This window comes from Eucalyptus grandis, chromosome 7 (assembly GCF_016545825.1).
Source record: "Eucalyptus grandis isolate ANBG69807.140 chromosome 7, ASM1654582v1, whole genome shotgun sequence".
Taxonomy (NCBI): domain Eukaryota; kingdom Viridiplantae; phylum Streptophyta; class Magnoliopsida; order Myrtales; family Myrtaceae; genus Eucalyptus; species Eucalyptus grandis.
The window spans coordinates 27,313,827-27,333,468 of NC_052618.1; the positions used below are offsets into that span (position 1 = coordinate 27,313,827).

General features: G+C 35.5%; 2 protein-coding genes across 2 annotated transcripts; both read right to left on the minus strand.

Annotated features, from left to right (window-relative positions):
• Positions 1-205: 205 nt before the first annotated feature.
• Positions 206-5,677, minus strand: LOC104455376 (probable carboxylesterase 12). The gene is made up of 3 exons (XM_010070176.3): positions 5,319-5,677; positions 4,816-5,205; positions 206-803 (listed from the first exon to the last, which is right to left on the minus strand). Exons 2-3 carry the CDS (start codon positions 5,086-5,088, stop codon positions 318-320), a joined length of 759 nt encoding a protein of 252 aa, XP_010068478.3. The 5' UTR covers positions 5,089-5,205; positions 5,319-5,677; the 3' UTR covers positions 206-317.
• Positions 5,678-16,553: 10,876 nt separating this feature from the next.
• Positions 16,554-19,134, minus strand: LOC120295426 (probable carboxylesterase 12). The gene is given in 3 exon segments (XM_039316565.1): positions 16,554-17,104; positions 18,659-19,086; positions 19,089-19,134. Coding segments are annotated over 3 exon segments (945 nt in total). The 5' UTR covers positions 19,120-19,134; the 3' UTR covers positions 16,554-16,618.
• Between the last annotated feature and the right edge of the window lie 508 nt (positions 19,135-19,642).

Below are 19,642 nucleotides of genomic sequence, written 5' to 3' on the forward strand. Positions count from 1 at the left end.
ATCTCTTGGTCCAATCTAAGGTCGGTTGTCCACATCAAGATCAGGGAATTTACATGAAATTACTTTATCGGGTGATACATCCCAAGGATTGTACCAATGAAAAACTCAAAGGAGATTTTGCATTCCTTTGACAAATCCTCCGAAAATTAAATTAGTGCAAAAGTATAACATATCTTATAAAGTGCATTTGATATGACAACAAAGATTATCTCAAGAAGATAAAAATCCTGAGGAATTCATCTTCAGTACAAATAGAGATAGAGATAAACGAGGTTTAGCCCACGCAAAGAAGTCGCTAACACTAATATGTCATAACACTATTTATCTTCCTTGATGAAAAATACCATCTTTTTCATCAAATTCACAGCATTATCACAAGTAGGATTAAACAAATGAAATACATGATCCTCCCCTGGTGCATCCATCACTTCCACAACTCCTTTCCATCCACTCTTACTAAGCACCTCCTTGTAATACCACCCTTTGTGTAGAAAAATATCCTTCTCAGCAACACAAATTAGAACCCTATTGCAACCTAAACTCGAGAGTCTCGGGTCCATTGTCGGGTTTATTAGCGGGTCATCACAGCCAACGTTGGTTGGTTTCACTATGTTCCAGGACCGTTTGACCAAGGACCTCTTCTCAGGTTCGGTTGTCTCCAAAGGCAACGGTTCATTGCCCCAGAAGAAAGGATGCACCATAATAACTCCTGAAACTTCAATTCCCTCTGGCTTTTCCTCTCCCAATCGAATGCTCATGTTGTGAACTATGTTGGCACCTGCACTATCTCCAGCCAGGAATACCTAAGAAGAACGAAAAAAGACCTAGTTAAACTAATTGACAAGATAATAGATTGTTGTTTTGGTCAGCGTTGCTTGAATGTATATCAATGGAGAGAGCATGTTTAAGGTGTTACAATTTTTAAATAGTATATTATCCACTCATCTAATAACTTAAACATTTAAACTAATTAGTAATGTCCCCATAAAATTTTACATGGTATTAGAGTATGAGATAGTGCAAGTTTGGAATTGACTATAGATTTTATTATAGTGATACTACCACCAATTGATTGAGCACCAATTTATGATTTATTATATCGTCAACCTAAAGTGCACATCGACTTTATCTTTAGTGGCTCGTGAAAAGCTAGTATTTCATTATTTTATTATGATAATAGTGCAATTAGAGCGATCAACTTATGGTCTGCCCGCTTGGCTCTCCTAATCCGAGAGATAAATAAGCATAAGAAAGCTTGACCCAGTCATTTTTGGCCCAATCCTGAGCTTCCCCAATTTGGAAATTACTATAAAATAGTTTTATATGACGGGTGAACTTGGGCAACACGCTAGACTTGACCTTCAGATTCAACCTAACTCAGCCCTTGCCCTTCTAATGATCATCTATGTCCAATTATACGCAACAACCGACAACTTCTACTTTTTATTTACTGATGCATATCATCTGGCAAGAATGAAAACTACTCTCATAGTACAAGTTCATATAAGATGGCTGTGGGGGAGTCGTATGAAATTATTTATCATTGTCAAAATATCTAACCATTTTAGACAGCAGAATTCTATTGTTCCATACCCAAAATGATGGGACTTCTTTTGTTGGGGAAAACTAATCAATCGGTATTGGCACCTAATTTAAACTCATCTTTTAGAAATAGAGGATAATATTTAATTATAGAGGGAAATTTTGAAAAAAAATTGAATTAAAAAAAATTGAATATTTGTTTTCACTTAATTAATGAAAATCATGCAATATGCAATACAATATTAACTAAATGACTTAATTCTAATGACATGCAATTTCTAATTAAATGAACCTAGCAATGATCACTAAATGGCATGCATTTCATGAATCTAATTCTAAATGACATGCAATGACATTTTTTATTTTTTTTTTAAAATGCAATCTATCCTAGGGATTAAAATTAATTTATCCTATGTTATTTTTGTAATTTTTCTTGAAAATTCGGAATTAGGAAAAATGTGAAAATTATTTAACTAGATTAAGATTCTATTTAATTTGCATTAGGAATTAGGTTAAGCCAAATCCTAATTTAAACTAAAATATTATCTTAACCCAAATAATCATAAAATGCAATTTATTTAATATCTAAACTTATAATAAATTAGGAAAACTATTATCTAGAATTAAACTAAGTGCAATTTACCATAATATGCAGTGACGTATAAAATATGCCCTAAATCTACATGATGAGGCGATTCGTTTCTTTCCTGAACGAGAACGAGATCAGTCAGGGGTGATGGCGATTGCTCTTCTTTTCTTCTCTTCGATTGGTATGGTGACTGCTTATGGTGTTGAATAAATTCATAAATAAGGTGTATGTCGAGATTTTCATTGGGCGCTTATAATTATTTCTATAATGATTATGGTAGATGCTTTTGATTTTGGGGACTTATTATTATATGTGATATGAAAGAACAGAATGAATAAAGGAAAAGTATCTCGAATATATTCTCCATGTTATAAAATGTTGCGTTGCAAATATATAATAAATAAGAGATTGAGAAGAGAAAGCAAGTGAACACTAGAGATAGTAGAGAAAGCCAGATATTTCACTGTATTATGATTGTTGTTCTATTGTACATCAAAACTAAACTCCTATTTATAGGAGAACAAGAATATTCTTACCATTAATATCAATGTATCGAATGATACATGTACTGGATAAGGGAGATGAACATTTATTATATAAAATGCCTACATGTACTGGATAAGAGAGATGAACATTCAGTACAAAATATGCCCTAATTAAAAAATGATCCGACGTCTTACGGATTAAATTAATAATTATAGTAATTTAAAACAAAACCCTATGGATAATGCCTACATTATTTATAAAATGAAAATCACCTTCCTATGCAATAATATTGAAATTTAAAAAGGGTAAGTAAAACAACATAAAATAAAGGAAAAATAAAATAAAACTACCTAATGGGTTAGAAAAAAGGACGGTGAGCGGTAGGCTTCGGTGTCCCCGGCGAGAAAATATTGGCTGCAACTCGACTCCAGCGTGCCTTCCTCCGAGTCCATTCACCGGTGACACGTGTCGCCTGGCAGCCACGCTGGAGTCCGAGCGCGTCCCTTTCATTTTCGGTAAAATAATCTTCTTTCTCTCTCCTATAGTGCCTGTACGCTAGCCCTGCGCTCTCTCTCTCTCTCTCTCTCTCTCTCTCTCTCTCTCTCTCTCTCTCTCTCTCTCCTCTGCAGAGTCTGCACGCATTTATTGTATTCTCTTTCCTCTTCCCTGTTCTTTCCTCCTAGTAGAAGAAACGTTCCAAGCGAGAGAAGCTTTCAAATTTTGAATCTCTGGTTTTGCTCTCGTTTGCTATTCCGTGCTCGTTGTTGTTGTTCCGGCATTGTGTTTGTCAAGCAGTCGTTCCCCACCGTCGCCCGGCGCTCGCTCGCTCGCTTCCTCCGTCTCGCCCGGCGCTCGCTCTTTGCTCAGTTGCTCGCTCCATCTCTACTCCGGCGCCGCTTTCCTTCGCACATTAATCCGCTTGGGCGGCCGAGATTTGGGAGATCCCATTTTTGCAACCACCTGCAGAGCAACATCGACGCCTTCCAGGCCGGTTACAAGATTTGTGGGATGTATACACGTAGAGCAAGAGCAGTAGATTGCCCAAGTTCTGGCGGGACGCCTTCCAGGCCGGTTACGAGTTCTTGATGACTGACGTGCCGAGCGTTCGCGACATCGCCGTTTCGGAGATCGCGAAGATTTCCCTAACGCTCCTTCACCTTCTCCGATCCTCTCGCTTATAATTCTCGTCCTGCGGTAACCCATCCTCGCCCTTCAAAACCCCCTTCTTCTATAATGCTTTCGTCTCTAGCTTCATTTGGTAATTGTCCAAAATTTCTTATTCGGAATAGAATTGCATTTTGTACCGTATTCATTAATTATGTTCCAAATTAATTTCTTTTACTTTTTAAATAAATCTTTTACTTTTTTACTTTTTTTTTTTTTCTTTTTCTTTTCTTTTTTCTTTTTTTTTTTCCTTTTTCTCCTATTCTTCTTCTTCTTTTTGTGGCCGGTCGCCAGACTTGTGACCGGCCAGATGAGGGCCGGCGACCTCACCAAAGCATCGCCAGCCCTCGATGAGGCCGGCCCTCATCAGCCAAGCCTCACTAGCAGCTAGGCGAGGCTCGTCGAGCCTCGCCGATGGCTGGGCTTGCCTCCGGCGTGCTCGCTGGACCTCGCCCTAGCTTGGCGAGCTCGCCGGACCGGCAAACGGCAGTGGGAGATGGCGGTCGGCGGTGGCGGACGGTGGCAAGCAATTGGTGGATGGCAGTCGCAAGATGGCCGAAGGGAAGAAGAAGAGCTGTTGGTTTTGATTCTCAAATTTGTTCTTGGAACAAGAATCAACTATTTTTTGGTTCTTAATTCTACTCCCAATCTATTCCCGGGAACAAAAATTTTACCAAACGCGATTCTATGCCCAAACTGATTCCGGGAATAAAGAATCAGAATTTGGCCCTGTTTGGATGGTCACTAAACATAGCTCAAGTGTCTAGGTGTTTTTTTTTTTTTTTTTTTTGGGTCAAAACAAGTGTCTAGGTGTTTAGTGTGCTTTTTTACCATTTTTTTTCCCTCGGACTCTTAGAGCATAAAGTTGCACTTTTTCAATGTTGAATACCTCAAATAAGAGCTTATACATTCATTTGAGGGACATAATGAGAATAGACTCGTATCTATAAGTCATTGAGTAGCCTAGAAATTTCAAACGAAAAAAAAAAAAGTAGGCTACAAACGGAAGAAAAAAAATTGATATTCAAGATTACCTTCTTTAGGTTGGCATTGGAAGTCAACCATTCCTCGAGGCCGTTTCTAGCGGAATGAGAGGCCACCCATTTGAGGGCAGTCCATGAATCATCATAAGCCACCGGTAGAGGATGCTCCGGTGCCCTTCTATAATTGACGGAGATGGCGATGACGTTAGCCTCCGCGACAAGGGTATTGAGATGGCTGTGGTAAGTTGGTGACGAAGCTGAGTGGTCTATGAAGCGGCCTCTGTGAAAGTACACGAGAACGGGGAGCCTCAGGGGACAACCCATTGCCGCTTGTTGGACGTAAAGCCTTGCCGACACGGCACAGCCTGACGAAATGGCCGGGTCTTTTGATTGGCGCCAATTTTCTCCCGGAGTCTCTCTACTCGGCCATCCTTGTAAACCCTTTAGGACAGGAAGCAACTCATAAGCTACTTCTGTTTCCATTAGCTTAATTTAATTTAATCAACCCTTAAATATCATTAACTTACTAAGCAAAATTAGTGAATTAAACTCACTTGTTTAACGAATCGCTCGGTTCAAATTGACAGGGACGTGACGGTGGCCGATAAACCCCAAAGTGGTAATGCCAATGGGGGCCCGGATCGGCCCGAAATCAGCCACGCAAGCCTCGGCCACAAACTGGAAAAATCAGTTCTGATCCGGCTCGTTTCTGGCGCTGCTGGGCGGCTCGGTTTGAGCTGGGCTAAGCGGACTTCGGTGCGGCTGAGTTGGTGGCGTCGCTGCTCAACAAGAAGACGAGATGGCGGAGCAGCTTCGAAGAGACGCGAGCTATAGCGGCTACGAGAGAGAGGAGGGACAGAGGTGGAGTTCGGCGGGGGTAGAGAACAGGCAGGGGATTGAAAAAGTGAAAGAAAAGCAGAAGGGGGACAGGGGGTCGACGTTACTGGCGGGTGAAAGAGAGAGAGAGAGAGAGAGAGAGAAAGAAAGGAGAGAGGATAAGGACTAAAAGTCAAAGAAAGAAAAAGTAAAGGGAGACCAAGTTGCAGGGGGTTGTCGGTTTGGGGGTGGGGAACGTGCGAGTGAGAAAGAGAGAAAAAAAAAGAGGAGGAGACGTGCGGCCGAAGGGGGAAGAAAGAAAATAAAAAGAAAATTCCTATAACCAAAATTCTTGGTCCCATTTACTCTTATTTAATCTAATTTGATCCATAAAAATCCTCATGCTAAAATACTTGATCTCCACTCACTTTCTTACACCAAATTTTTCCCAAATAACAAGTCTTGGATAATAAAAAGACCATTTCCCTCAATTCCGAATTCTACTTTCTTTTTCCCAAAATCTGATTTCTGAACAAATTTCTCCGATTGAGGTCCGATTTTGTCGAAGAAAAATGCCGCACAACTTCCTTTCGCCAATTAGTTCACACAGGAGGCCAAAAATCCCTTCGATTTGGCCAATCCGAATTTCTATTCGTTTTCCGAACCGTCCGAATCGATTTTCCGTAAAAATCCCGAATTCGTCGAAAATTCCTCGAAAGATGAGTCAACGTCCCTAAAATAACTCGTGACATAACAGAACTTTTAATTTTTGAAATTGAATTCAAATTCGCGGTTAATTTCAATCTGGTGCGATTTTAACGTGACCCATGGTCGATTTTCTTCGAGCCACAATGAACCCCTTCGACACATTGGCGACTCTCGATGGTCATGAAAATCTTGAGGTTCAAATACGAACACAAGGTACAAAAACGACAGAAAAATCAATCTAGTGCCAAATTAACGAGAATTTTGCACTTTAGTAGAATCACCCACATTTAACCATATCTCAGTCGAACCGACCTATCTCTAATTTCTAATTGATCTTTACTGTGCCATAATGATCTCAGGAGATAAGCACGGTCGAGTAGCCAATTCCTAGTCGAATCTTCAAGTCTATTGCATTAAAATCGCTTAATAACTTCCCATGATAGTCTAGTTATCTCAAGAGTGATCAGCTTTGAGAATAGCATTATAGGCGTGTCAATGAAAGGCCTAATTTATTCAATTGAAAATGGGATTGAAAATCCAGAATGTCATAGAGGATATGTTAGCACATAACGTCAAATAGATAACCATTTTTCACAATCTAGTGCAAATGCTAACTTTGTTGGGAATTTTAACAGGTCACAGAGTAATCCTTACTCTAGTACATATAATCTGAGATATTTTTCATGGAATAATCAAAATGTGACAAGACTATTACCAGGATTCAAACAATCAGAAGAGTCAAAGTCATATCTAGAAGATATGGTCGCCAAACTTGCTAACTCCACTCATAACTTCATCAAGAGCATGGATGTGATATTTCAAAATCAAAATCTAGAAATGCAAGTGAGTCAATTAGCAAACATGATGTCAGAAAGACAGCAGGGTTATTAGCCTAACAACATAGAGAAAAATTCAATTGAAAACATAAAGGCTATAACCCTAAAAAGTGATAAACAAGTGGGACAAGAAGATGCTAAACAAGAGATTTTCAAAGATAGACAATAAGAGATCAATAAACAACCAAAGGAGGCAGGCAAAAGTAAACTTTTTTCCAAATAATCCCAAACCATATGTTCCACCAATTCTATTCCCTCAACGACTCCAACAGCACAAAATAGATAAGCAATTTTCTAAATTTCTCAATAAATTTAAAAAATTGCACATTAACATTCCTTTTGCAGATGCCTTAGTGCAAATGTCTAGTTATGCAAAATTTTTGAAGGAGATTTGGCAAACAAAAGGAAATTTGAGGATTATGAAACTGTGAAATTGAATGAAGAGTGTTCAACCATCCTACAAAAAAAAAGATCTAGGGAGTTTTACTATTCCTTGCACTATTGGGGATTCCTTTTTTGAAAAAGTATTGTGTCATTTAGGTGCAAACACAAATCTAATGCCTTACTCAGTTTTCATGAAATTAGGATTTGTCACTTCAACTGGTTGATCGATCAATTAGATATCTAAGAGGTATTGTGGAATATGTTTTGGTAAAAGTTGACAAATTTATATTTCCTGCGGATTTCATGGTTCTTGACATGGAGGAAGATTTTGAGGTACTATTTATCTTAAGTCGATCTTTTCTAGCAACAAGAAGAGCCCTTGTTGATGTACAACAAAGCAAGTTGATTTTTAGAATTCAAGATGATCGTGTTTTCTTTAATGTTTTTAAAGTGATGAAATATCCGTCTAACAATAATTCTTATTTTAGAGTTAAGACGGTTGACAAGTTGGTGAGCAAGATTTTTCTAGAAAATATTTTTAAAGATCCACTTGAAGCATGTTTAGTTCAACAAGACAAAGAATATCAGAATGAGGAGATAAAGAAGTATGCAAATTTCATGAAGGCAATTCCATCATATTTAAGGCAAAAGGCAATTAAATTTGAAGAGTTGGAATAATACACAACAAAGCCTAAACCATCAATTGAAGAGCTTTTAATTCTTGAACTCAAATCATTACATTCTCATTTGAAATATGCTTATTTAGATGGAGTTTGTTCTTTACCAATAATTATATCTTATACTTTGACAAATTTGATAAGGAGAAACTATTCAGAGTATTGAGATACAAAGATGCAATTGGATAGAAAGTAGTTGATATCAAGAAAATTAGTCATTCACTTTGCATGCACAAAATCTTGATGGAGGAACAATATAAACTCACTATCCAACCTCAGAGGCCTTTAAACACGTAGAAGCAAGAAGTAGTGAATATAGGTATCATTTATCCCATCTCTAATAGTTCTTGAGTAAGTTCTGTGCAAGTTGTGCCAAAGAAACGAGGTATGACTATTCAGAAAAAATGACAATAATGAATTGATTCCAACTAGAATAGTTACTAAGTGGTTTGTGTGTATGGATTATAGAAAATTGAATGATGTCATTAGAATAGATCACTTTCTTTTACCAGTTAGTGATAAGATGTTGGAAAGACTTGTAAGACATGAGTTTTATTACTTTCTTGATGAATATTCGGGGTATAATTTGATTCCTATTGCATCGGAAGACCAAGAGAAAACTACTTTCACTTGTCCCTATGATATTTTTGCTTTTAGAAGAATGCCCTTTGGTCTTTATAATGCACCAGCTACTTTTCAAAAATGTATGATAGTTATTTTTTCTGATATGATTGAAAAATATATTGAGATTTTCATGGATGATTTTTCCCTTTTTGACTTATCATTTAATTCTTATTTAAATAATTTGGCTTTGGTCTTACAAAGATGTTAGGAGACTAACCTTGTTTTAAATTGGGAAAAGTGTCAATTTATGATACAGGAAGGAATAGTGCTTGGGCATAAAATTTCTCAAAATGGAATAGAAGTCAATCAAGCTAAAGTAGAGGTCATTGCAAAATTGCATCCACCAACATCTATGAAACTTGTGAAAGAATTTTTGGGGTATGCAGGATTCTACAAGCAATTTATAAAAGATTTTTAAAAAATTGCTAAACCTCTTTCTAATCTTTTGGAAAAAAAATGGTCATTTTAATTTTTTTGATGAATACGTGCAGGCTTTTAACTCTTAAAAGGAGAAGTTAGTGTTGGCACTGGATTAAGATTTACCTTTTGAGTTAATGTGTGATACTAGCGATTCTACAGTGGGAGATGTTTTGGGACAAGGGAAAAATGGAGTTTTTCAAACTGTATATTATGCTAGTGGAATCTTGTCAAGTGAACAATTGAATCATTCAACAATAGAAAAGGAACTTTTGGCAGTAGCTTTTGCTTTTGATAAATTTCGTTTTTATTTAACCAACTTAAAAGTTATAGTTTATTCTGATCATTCTGCTCTTAAGTATTTGCTTGAAAAGAAAGAATCAATATCCCGATTGATTAGGGGGATTCTATTACTGCAAGAATTTGATTTGGAAATCAAAGATAAGGAGGGGACTGAAAATCTAATTGCAGATTACTTATCAAGAATTTTGAATTCAAAGGAAGAGATAAGACCAATTTTGAAAGAGTTCTCTTATGAGAAAATTTTCTCCATCAAATTCACGAAAATTCCTTGGTAAGCTAACTTTGTGAATTATTTGATAAGTAATGTTCTTTCTCTTGAATTATCATATCGCTAGAAAAAAATATTCTTTTTTGATGTTAAAAATTATTTTTGCAAAGAATCTTTCTTGTTTAAAGTATGTGCATACCTAATCATGTGTTTTAGACGAAGAGAAGGCGAACATTCTACATCATTGTCATGATGGAGAGGCACACATTTTGGTGTCATTAAAAATTGCAGCTAAGATTTTACAATCTATATTTTATTGCCCACACTTTTTAAAGATTCATACTCCTATGTATAATCATATGATAGATGTTAGAGAACTGGAAATATTTCAAGGAAAAAATAGATGCCTTTAAACAACATTATTGATTTCATGGGACCCTTTAAACATTTTTATAGGAATTTATACATTTTGATGGTTGTGGAGTATGTGTCTAAGTGGGTAGAAGTTATAGTATTGCCAACAAATAATGCTAAGGTTGTGGTCAAATTCTTGAAGAAAAACATTTTTATCTAATTCGGCATTCCTAAGGCAATTATAAGTGATAGGGAGACACATTTTTACAATAAATAGCTTGAAGCACTTTTGAGTAAGTACGGAGTCCCACATGAGGTTGCAACCCTCTATCATTCTCAAATTAGTAGTTAAGTAGAGGTTTCAAATAGGTAAATCAAGAATTTTAGAAAAAAAAAACAATGAAGTCTCTAGGAAAGTTTGGTCAATGGAACTTGATGATGCACTTTGGGCTTATAGGATAGCGTTCAAAACTTCAATTGGGATGTCTTCTTTTAGGCTAGTGTTTGGGAAGGCTTGTCATTTACCGGTGGAATTAGAGCATAAAGCATATTAGACATTAAAATTTCTGAATTTTGACATGCAATGTGTAGATGAAGAAAGATTATTACAACTGAATGAATTGGAGGAATTTCACAATGATGCCTATAAAAATTGTAAGTTGTATAAAGAGCATACAAAAAGATGGTATGACAAGTACATATTCATAAGAGAGTCCAAAATTGGTTAAAAAGTTTTACTTTATAACACTCATCTCAAACTTTTTTCCAGGAAAGTTACAATCTCGATGGTTTGATCTTTTCACAGTCACACAAGTGTTCCCATACGGAATAGTTGAAGTTACGCATGATACCGAGGGCACATTCATGGTTAATGGTCAACGTTTTAAACCCCACTTTGAAGGTGGTTACAATAAGTAGACAACCACTATTGAACTTCATTCTCCAAAATAGTGACATTTGAGATAGTTTAACTGAAAACTATAAAGCAAGCGCTTCTTGAGAGACAATCCAAGAATTTTCATTATTTTTTATTATTAAGTTAACTTTTTGCAAAAAAAAAAAAAAAAAAAAAAGGAAGAAAAAGATTAATTTTCCTCTATTTTATCTAGGTTAATTTTTTTCTTGAGGGACCACATTTTGGGAATTTAGTCATCAAGGCCATCCATGAACACATCCTACAACTAAAGGAGTTTTCTTGTTCCTATTTTTTTTTTTGCATTGAGGACAATGCGTCATTCAAGTCTTTAGGGGGAAGGGAAGACAAAATTTTTGCTGTTCTTGAAATTTCTTTCATGATTGCATTCCTTGTTATGAATTTTTTCTATTCTTAGGAAAATTCAAATTTCATTTGAAAACTTGCAACTGATGTGTGGTTAATTTTAATTATGATTATGTCGATCCACTTACTGAGTACTAATAGTCCTTACATTTTGAATTGTGTGTAAATCTAGAATGTTCATGTAAAGTGTGATTTTCTTAGGTCTTACCAAAATCTTAGAATTTGTTTGATTTTTTGTTAAGGCGAAATCCTAAGTGACATCTAATTGAGAAAATGATTTAGGTAATTTTTGAATCGATTGAGCCTTTCAAGCCAACCCTATTTATTTGCCCCTAGTTACCCTGTTGAGTCTTAATTATTATTTAATTTTTTATTGATACCCATTTATATATTTAGCCTAGATTTTATCAAATTATATCATTGGCCTATGCCCCATGAACACGTTGATTTTTTTTTTTTTTTTTTGAGGAAAAATTTTATTTGAGTCTAATAGCAATTTGGGAAGAAGTATGGGGCATGAAAAAGAAAAAATTAATTGCTATGGTTGTTTGGGGTGTATCATAAAAAAAAAAAAAAATTGATGTTATGGTTCCCTGTCCAACTTTCAATTGAGTGAGTCTTTTGGATATTCAATAGGTTGGAAATTTTCATGTTATATTATGAGGGACTTCGGGAGAAACTCCATCATACAACAATTCAAAAAAAAAAAAAAAAAGAGCAATGAAAAAAAAGAAGAAAGAAAGGAATGATGATATGTGGTGGCAAAAAGATTATCTTGAAGGAGTGAAATTAGGGACAATGACATTGCCTTTGATTGGATCCTAGAAATCAACGTGTTGATGGGTGATTTAAGCTTAAAATTACCATTATCTTACCCAAAGCCCAGCCTTACATTACAAACCGATAAAAAACCTATTGATTTTTGATTGGATGAATAGCTTACATTAGTGGAGAGATGAATGAAAAGCAAACCTATGAGATTTGGTCAAAATTATAGAGAATTTTTTAGAGGTTGCATACCAATGTGAATTTATCTGGATCGTATATAATTCGAAAAGATGAAGACTCACATACACACTTGGATCACATGGTTAGAATAAGTCTTAACTTATGAATCAATTTCAATGTTTGAATGAAATAGGTGTTTTTCTTTGAATTGTGAATTTGAACAATTGGTGGAAAAATGTCATTGAGGAGGTTGTTGGCTTAAATATGCATTATATCTTGCTTTTGCTTGAGAATTAGTAACATGTTAAGTTTGGGAGTTTGATAACTCTATAAAAATGGAGTTATTTGACCTATTTTAGGCAACAAGTAATGCAATATCTATGAGAAAATATTTGGATTTCTTTCTAATTATTCGAATTTTTCTTATTATGCAGCATAACAGATATGGAGAACATAAGAAAAAAATAACAAAAATCAGGAATTCAAATCAGAATGCATTGGAAGAAAGATATCAAATCAAGGAATTCTTGATTTTGTTCCCTAATTTTATCTGCAAGTTTTGGTAGATAGATATCAAATAAAAAATCATTTGATTTACTCCCTAATTTTATGCGAAAAATAAGCAATTACCTGAAAATAAGGGTCTTGGATGTATTCTATAAATATGAGAATGTTGAGAGCTTAGAGGATAGCGAGGTTTTTATTTTAGATCGTTTTTCATTATTCTAGAGTTTTTTCAAGTATTTTGAAAAGAAGACAAAAGTAATGACGTAATTCTTATTCTTTGATTTAAGATGCTAAGTTTAATTTATATTTTCGTTTCTTCTTTTGCTATGTTCTAATTTTCTTTTGTTAGGGCTACCATGTAGCTTAATCATGACGATGCGAATTTTATGATTTATGCATACAAGTGATTCCATTCATATGAATTATATATTATTATGCTTAATACTTTTGAATGACTAGCCACCGTTTCAATAATCTTATATGCATGTTTGAAATTAAGAAGTGATAATATGCAATTGCTTCTTATAATATATAACCATGAATTAAACGTGGAGAGAGATATACCATATTATTTGTGCAGCTTTCGAAGATAAGATGATTCAAAAGACTCATTGTGAATCGAGAATATTAATAAATTTTAATGCGCTTATGTTTATTTAAATTCACATAGAGATATAGTGGATTATTAAATTGAGTAGGTTGGCTATACTTAGAGATATGATAGTAAATAGTTTAGAAAATTTCGTTATCACATGTTTGATATTGTTTTTGTACGTGTAACAATTTGAAATTTATATCCAATGGTTATGATGAAATCGAATGCTTTAACATATTTATTTGATTGATTTACTGCATTTAGTCTCGAAATTTTGCTTTTAATATTTTTAGTTTTAATTTGTTCTCAATTCTCTTTTGATTTGTTAGATAAATTTTAGAATTAATTTATTTTTAGTATATAATTAGTTCATTAAGCATCAATCTCCATGGGATGATATTCTTTCGCATCACTATATACTTATTTGATACGTTCAATTGCGTTTAGAATTTTATGAATAGAAACCATGATTTAACTCCTTTGAAAACAAATAGTACATTAATTGGAAAAGTTATCCAAAAAATCACATATTTATTGTTATTTTCTAATTCTGTCCTAAACTTTTTATTGTGCCAATTGAGTTTGAAACATTTTCATGATTTGCCCATTGAGTCTATGCGGCCAATTTCAGCTAAAAATTTCTGACGTACATACTGGTTGTTCTATGTAGCATGGCTTATGCTGAAATGGATATTTTTTTAATAACATTTTAAATATTGTTAGATTTTTTATTTACTTTATTTTCATTTATTTTTTCTTTTCTTTTTTCCACTCTAACTGACGAGATCGCTGGCCATAGGCAAGGGCTGCCGTTGCATCCTCATTGGTCACGGGTGAGAGTATTGGACCCTCACCCAAATCTAGGCTAAGTCTAACACCCTCACTTATTGGCTAGCAATGGCTGTAATGCCCTTGCCAACCAGAGTTAAAAATAAATAATAATAATAATAATAATAATAATAATAATAATAATAATAATAATAATAATAATAATAAATAATAAATTTGAAAATTTGAAAAAATATTACTAAAATTTTTTGTGTTAGCATTGATTTTATATTAGTGATTTCTAGCTAAAATTGGTCAAATAAACTCAACTAACAAAATGTGAAAAATTTTAGGTCTCAATTAATAATATTAAAAGGCTTAGGACTAAATTGATAAAAGTGTAATAGACTTATAACTTTTTACATGGTTTTCCCATATTAATATAGGAACTTACTACGGTCAAAACAATACTAGTTTAAAACCTTAGCAATGTTCTAGCATTCTATTACTTTTCCATCCAAGAAGAAGATAGTCATCTGTGAACAGTAAGTGAGATAGAGTTGCACAATGTTTGTTTAGCTTTATCCCTTTGATTTTACCATCTCTCGTTGCTTTTTTCATTAACAGCAAGAGGATATTAGCAATTATGATGAACATATAAGCGGAGAGAGGATCTCCTTATCTAATGCCATGCAACGGCTAAAAGTAGGGCAACGGTTTAGGACTGAATTGACTTAATTGACCCTTCTTTCATCTTTTGCCTTTTAAGGAGTGTGACAAAAAAACTATCCTTGAGCTTTTTCTCTCTACCTTTTCTTTTCTGTGATTTTGAAACTCTAACGCAAAATCTATTTAGTGATTGGTGTAAATAATTTATAGTGATATTTTCATCCTTTTATTTATTTAGAATTTTCAAAACTAGTTTTCTATAAATTCTATAACCGTCTTATTTTATTCTACTAATTATAGATAAAATGTTAAAGAACATATTTGAATTTGGAATTATATTCATCACCTCAAAGTTGCAGTTCATATCCCATGGCTTTTTTTTTTTTTTTTTTTGAATAATATCCTTGGATTTGTTTCTTTAAATGCGTCAAACTATCTCTAATCCACGTTCCGGTTGCCTATCTTTTCCAAATTGCAATATGTGGCCATTATTCCACTGTCGCTGGTCTAAAGTTTCGGTACTGTCCTACTAGCAACGCTCATAACGTTGCCATTAGTTAATCAATTATCTTCTATTAATAAGTTAATAACTTCGATATGCAAGAATTTATTTCCAATTTTACGACTTACTATTGAACTGAACTTTGGTTAGCTTCTTACTAGGTCAATAACTTACCACCCTAAGTGTGAGCCTACATTGGTAGGGTTAGTTATTAATTTCTCCAATACATCACTAACTCTTGTTATGGAAAAAAAAAAGTTTGGACGAAGTTCTGACTTCCCTCATGCAATGCTGAAATGTTTTGTTTAAGCCCTAATAAAATACTAACTACCCATTGGATAAACCCATCACCACAACCCAACCTCATGTGCAGTTAAAATCTTTGGTTTAAGGCCCTAATAAAATGCCAACCGCCCATTGCATAAATCTATCACCGCAATCCCACTAGGTGCAAGCCGGGAAGTGCAAGACTGGTAAAACACCTAAGGCCCTTCTTTGCATAGTAACCAAGGTTTTCTAAGACCAAAGATAAATTGAAGAATCAAACTTGTGACCTTCAACTTATAAAGCAAGTCTTGTATCACTCATCCAACCACCTAGTTTGTTAGTATAATACTAATTTCAATAGTAAGATCCCACTGCCAATGATAAATTAGTAAACAACTTAAATAACTTACCATTGAATTTGGCGTTTGTAAATTCCTGAAAAAAGTGTTTGTCACTTACTAAAGTAATAAAAGACCTATGTCCGTGAGTTGCTTATTTCAAAGTTCATTTACAGTGACGAGTTCATGACTTGACTGTAACTAATAACTTTTGATTGGACCTGCGTTGGGAAGCTACCAATTTTAATTCTAAGCTTTGTTTTGAGTGATGCATAAGTAGATAACTCACATTCCACTTGTAATTGGCAAATTCCTTACTCCAGGTAAACACTTACTCCATCAATAGTGGCCCTATGTTGGTCACTTATTAGTGCAAGTAAACTACTATTTTCACTGATAAGTTTTTGTTTGAGTGGTAAACTTTCATAAAAGGTTGATAATTGCATTTGATGTTCCTAAGTAGCTAACATTATTGGAATTTGAAGTACCATCAAGGTACCCAGCCAACAAGTTGCCAATCACACGATTTTGCTAACAAGATTCAAAATTTATAGAGCATATAAGAAAAATATCCCGCTCGGAACAAGAATTAGCCCCGGATACAGATGAAGCTACGCACAAATAAGCTACTAATTAACAATAATATCTCTGACCCTATTTATCCTCATTCACGAAGGTAACCAATTTCTTCATCATCTTCGCAGCATTATCACAGCTAGGATTGGACAAATGAAAAATATGATTCTCCCCCGGTGCTTCCATCACTTCCACAACTCCACTCCATCCACTCTCACTCAACACTTCCTTGTAATACCAACCCCTCTGTCTAAATATATCCTTTTCAGCAACACAAATCAGGACCCTATTGACATTGAAACTCGAGAGCCTCGGGTCGGTTGCCGGGTTCATTAGCGGGTCATCACACCCCGGGGTCGTCGGGCTCGCCGCGCGCCATAAGTCCCTGATCAGGGACCTCTTCTTGGGCTCGGTGGTCTCCAAAGGCAATGGTTCGTCGCCCCAGAAATAAGGATGCACCATAATACCGCCTCGAAATTCGATTCCATTTAGCTTTTCCTCTCCCAATCGGATGCCCATGTTGTTAATTATGTTGGCCCCCGCGCTATCTCCAGCCATAAACACCTATGAAGTATTTAGAGAATGTTGTATTAGTGTGTACAGTCATTGCTGAGCATGTACAAGGATACTCCAATAAACAGGTCGCAACAGAAAATTATATTACGTAAATACCAAACATTGTTTCGGAAACCGCCAACTGTTTGCAATTATTCGAGAAGACTCGAGCGACCGATCGATCACTGGAAAGAATGGCAAAACATTATTTTATCTTGTCAATAACAAAGGAAATCCTCACGGCCCAGCCAAAACCATTTTGAAATTCGAACAATCCAGTGCCTATGATGAAACAAATAACCCTCATTAAAAAATATATTCTAGGAACAATTCTTGCAATCAATTTTTAGTGTGGCTTTAATTTTTCTTTTTGGCTTATTCTCCTAATTTTAGAGTATGAAATTATCTTTTCTGTATTGAGAACCTCAAATCTTTTAAATTCGTATAGAACTTTATCTTAAGTCGCCTTAACTTTTAGATTGTATCCTACATTTAAGCTGACCTTTTTTCTATACTTTGGAGGCAAATTGAAACAGGTTTTCTATTTTGGCTTCAACCTCTCTTAATAGTCAGAAGGCTAAGACATTGGACCTATTTCTAAAAGTGAACAAGAGTCTTTATGGCACAATTTCCCCAAAATCTATTTTGTGAAAATCGTTACTGCAAATTTTAAAAGGTGCTCGACAAACTTCAAACAAGTGTAGCACCCTCGCAGCTGTAGCTACATATAGTAGAGATGGGCATGGTGCGCCACTCCGAATGCTGCAAATTCCCCCAAAAAAAAAAAGCCCCGCAGGGCATGGCACAGGCAATAGGCACGAAGGGGCTAATATGCCCCTTGTGCACTTTAATGAATATATATTTATTTTAATCTGTTTGTTGAAAAAATATGAAATATTTTAAATATAATCCTAAGAACCATCTCTTCTCCTTACAAATCGCTTTTGTAGAAGATGCAAGCTTAGACTCTAGGAAAGCAATATGGGCCAATAATTTTCCGTGTGTTTCATCTTCACAATTGTCCCATATTGACCAATTTTGAAAAGGAGCTTGATTAGTTCTTTAGAACCAACCCACGCCGCTATTCTTTTTTATAAAATCCACCCATAAGGCCATCTTTCTTATAATACTAATAAGAATAAAAACAATGTCAAATAATCATCTAGAATTTGGAATTATTTCTTTTTGAGAAAAAATATTGATTATATGGTGGGTCCCCACTACCCACAAGGCAAAACCGCCCCGTAGGGGCACACGGCGGTGACGAAACGGGTTTGGGGACCAAGATCTCCGTCCCCGCCTCGCTTCCTTCTCATCCTTAGCATATAATAGCATTCAAGAAACAGCCTATCCCACTCTTAAGATGTGTTACTTAACATATGTCACCACAAGATACTAGAGACTACACTTCATAGCACAATCATAAAGCAACACCGCAATATTACAGCCACAACTACACCAAACAAAAGACGAATCTAATATTGTGAGTTTGGACGTTGTAACTATTAGCATATATATACCGGCAGGTGATCTAAATAGAAAATGAAGAACGTTCAGGATCACCTTCTTGAGATTGGCATGAGAATTCAGCCAGTCCTCCGGGCCATTTCTGGTAGAATGAGAGGCCACCCATTTGAGGGTAGTCCACGAATCATCATAAGCTGCTGGAAGCGGATGCTCCGGTGCCCTTCTATAATCGACGGAGATGGCGATGATGTTGGCCTCCGCGACTAGGGCATTGAGATAGTTGTGGTAAGTCGGCGACTGTGCCGATTCAATTATGAAGCCTCCTCCGTGAAAGTATACAAGCACAGGGAGCTTTTGTAGAGAATCGGTCGCAGCTTTTGGGATGTAAAGTCTCACGGAGACGGCAGAGTCCGGTGAAATGGCAACATCTTTCGATTGGACGCCGGTTTTCTCGTCAAGTGACGGAGGGACAGTTTCCGTGCCCAGAAGTCTCTCCACTCGGCCATCCTTGTAGATCCTTGTGGAGGAGACATATCATAGAGCAGTTCTGTGTCCATTGAGTTTTGAAGTAATATAGAAGCGAGTTCACTATAGAGGATGAGAAGAAAGAGAGTCGATCAGAAGTTTATATTGAGTTTTTGCATTCATATGCTGGTTTTTATATGCCCTACGCACTTGCCTTGTCTTGTTGATATACACCATCATACGTGGAAAGCAAGAATTTTCATGCGATTGGTGCATGATAAATGCGTTTCATGAGATACAATTTTGTTTTATATGGAACGATGACTTTGACTGGGTTATAAAATTGGTTTAATACCCTAAAACCCCAAACTGGTACACTTGTGACAAATTTACCCCAAACTATTTTTGTTACCATAAAAAACTCCAAACTGGTACACCTGTGACAAATTTACCCAGACTAACCATAAAAAACCTTAAACTGGTACATTTATGACAAATTTACCCCAAACTAATTTATTCGACCATAAAAAACCCCAAACTGATAAATTTGTGACAAATATACCATCCACTAAATTAGATTAATATCACCAAAAAAATCACAAAAATTGTAAACTA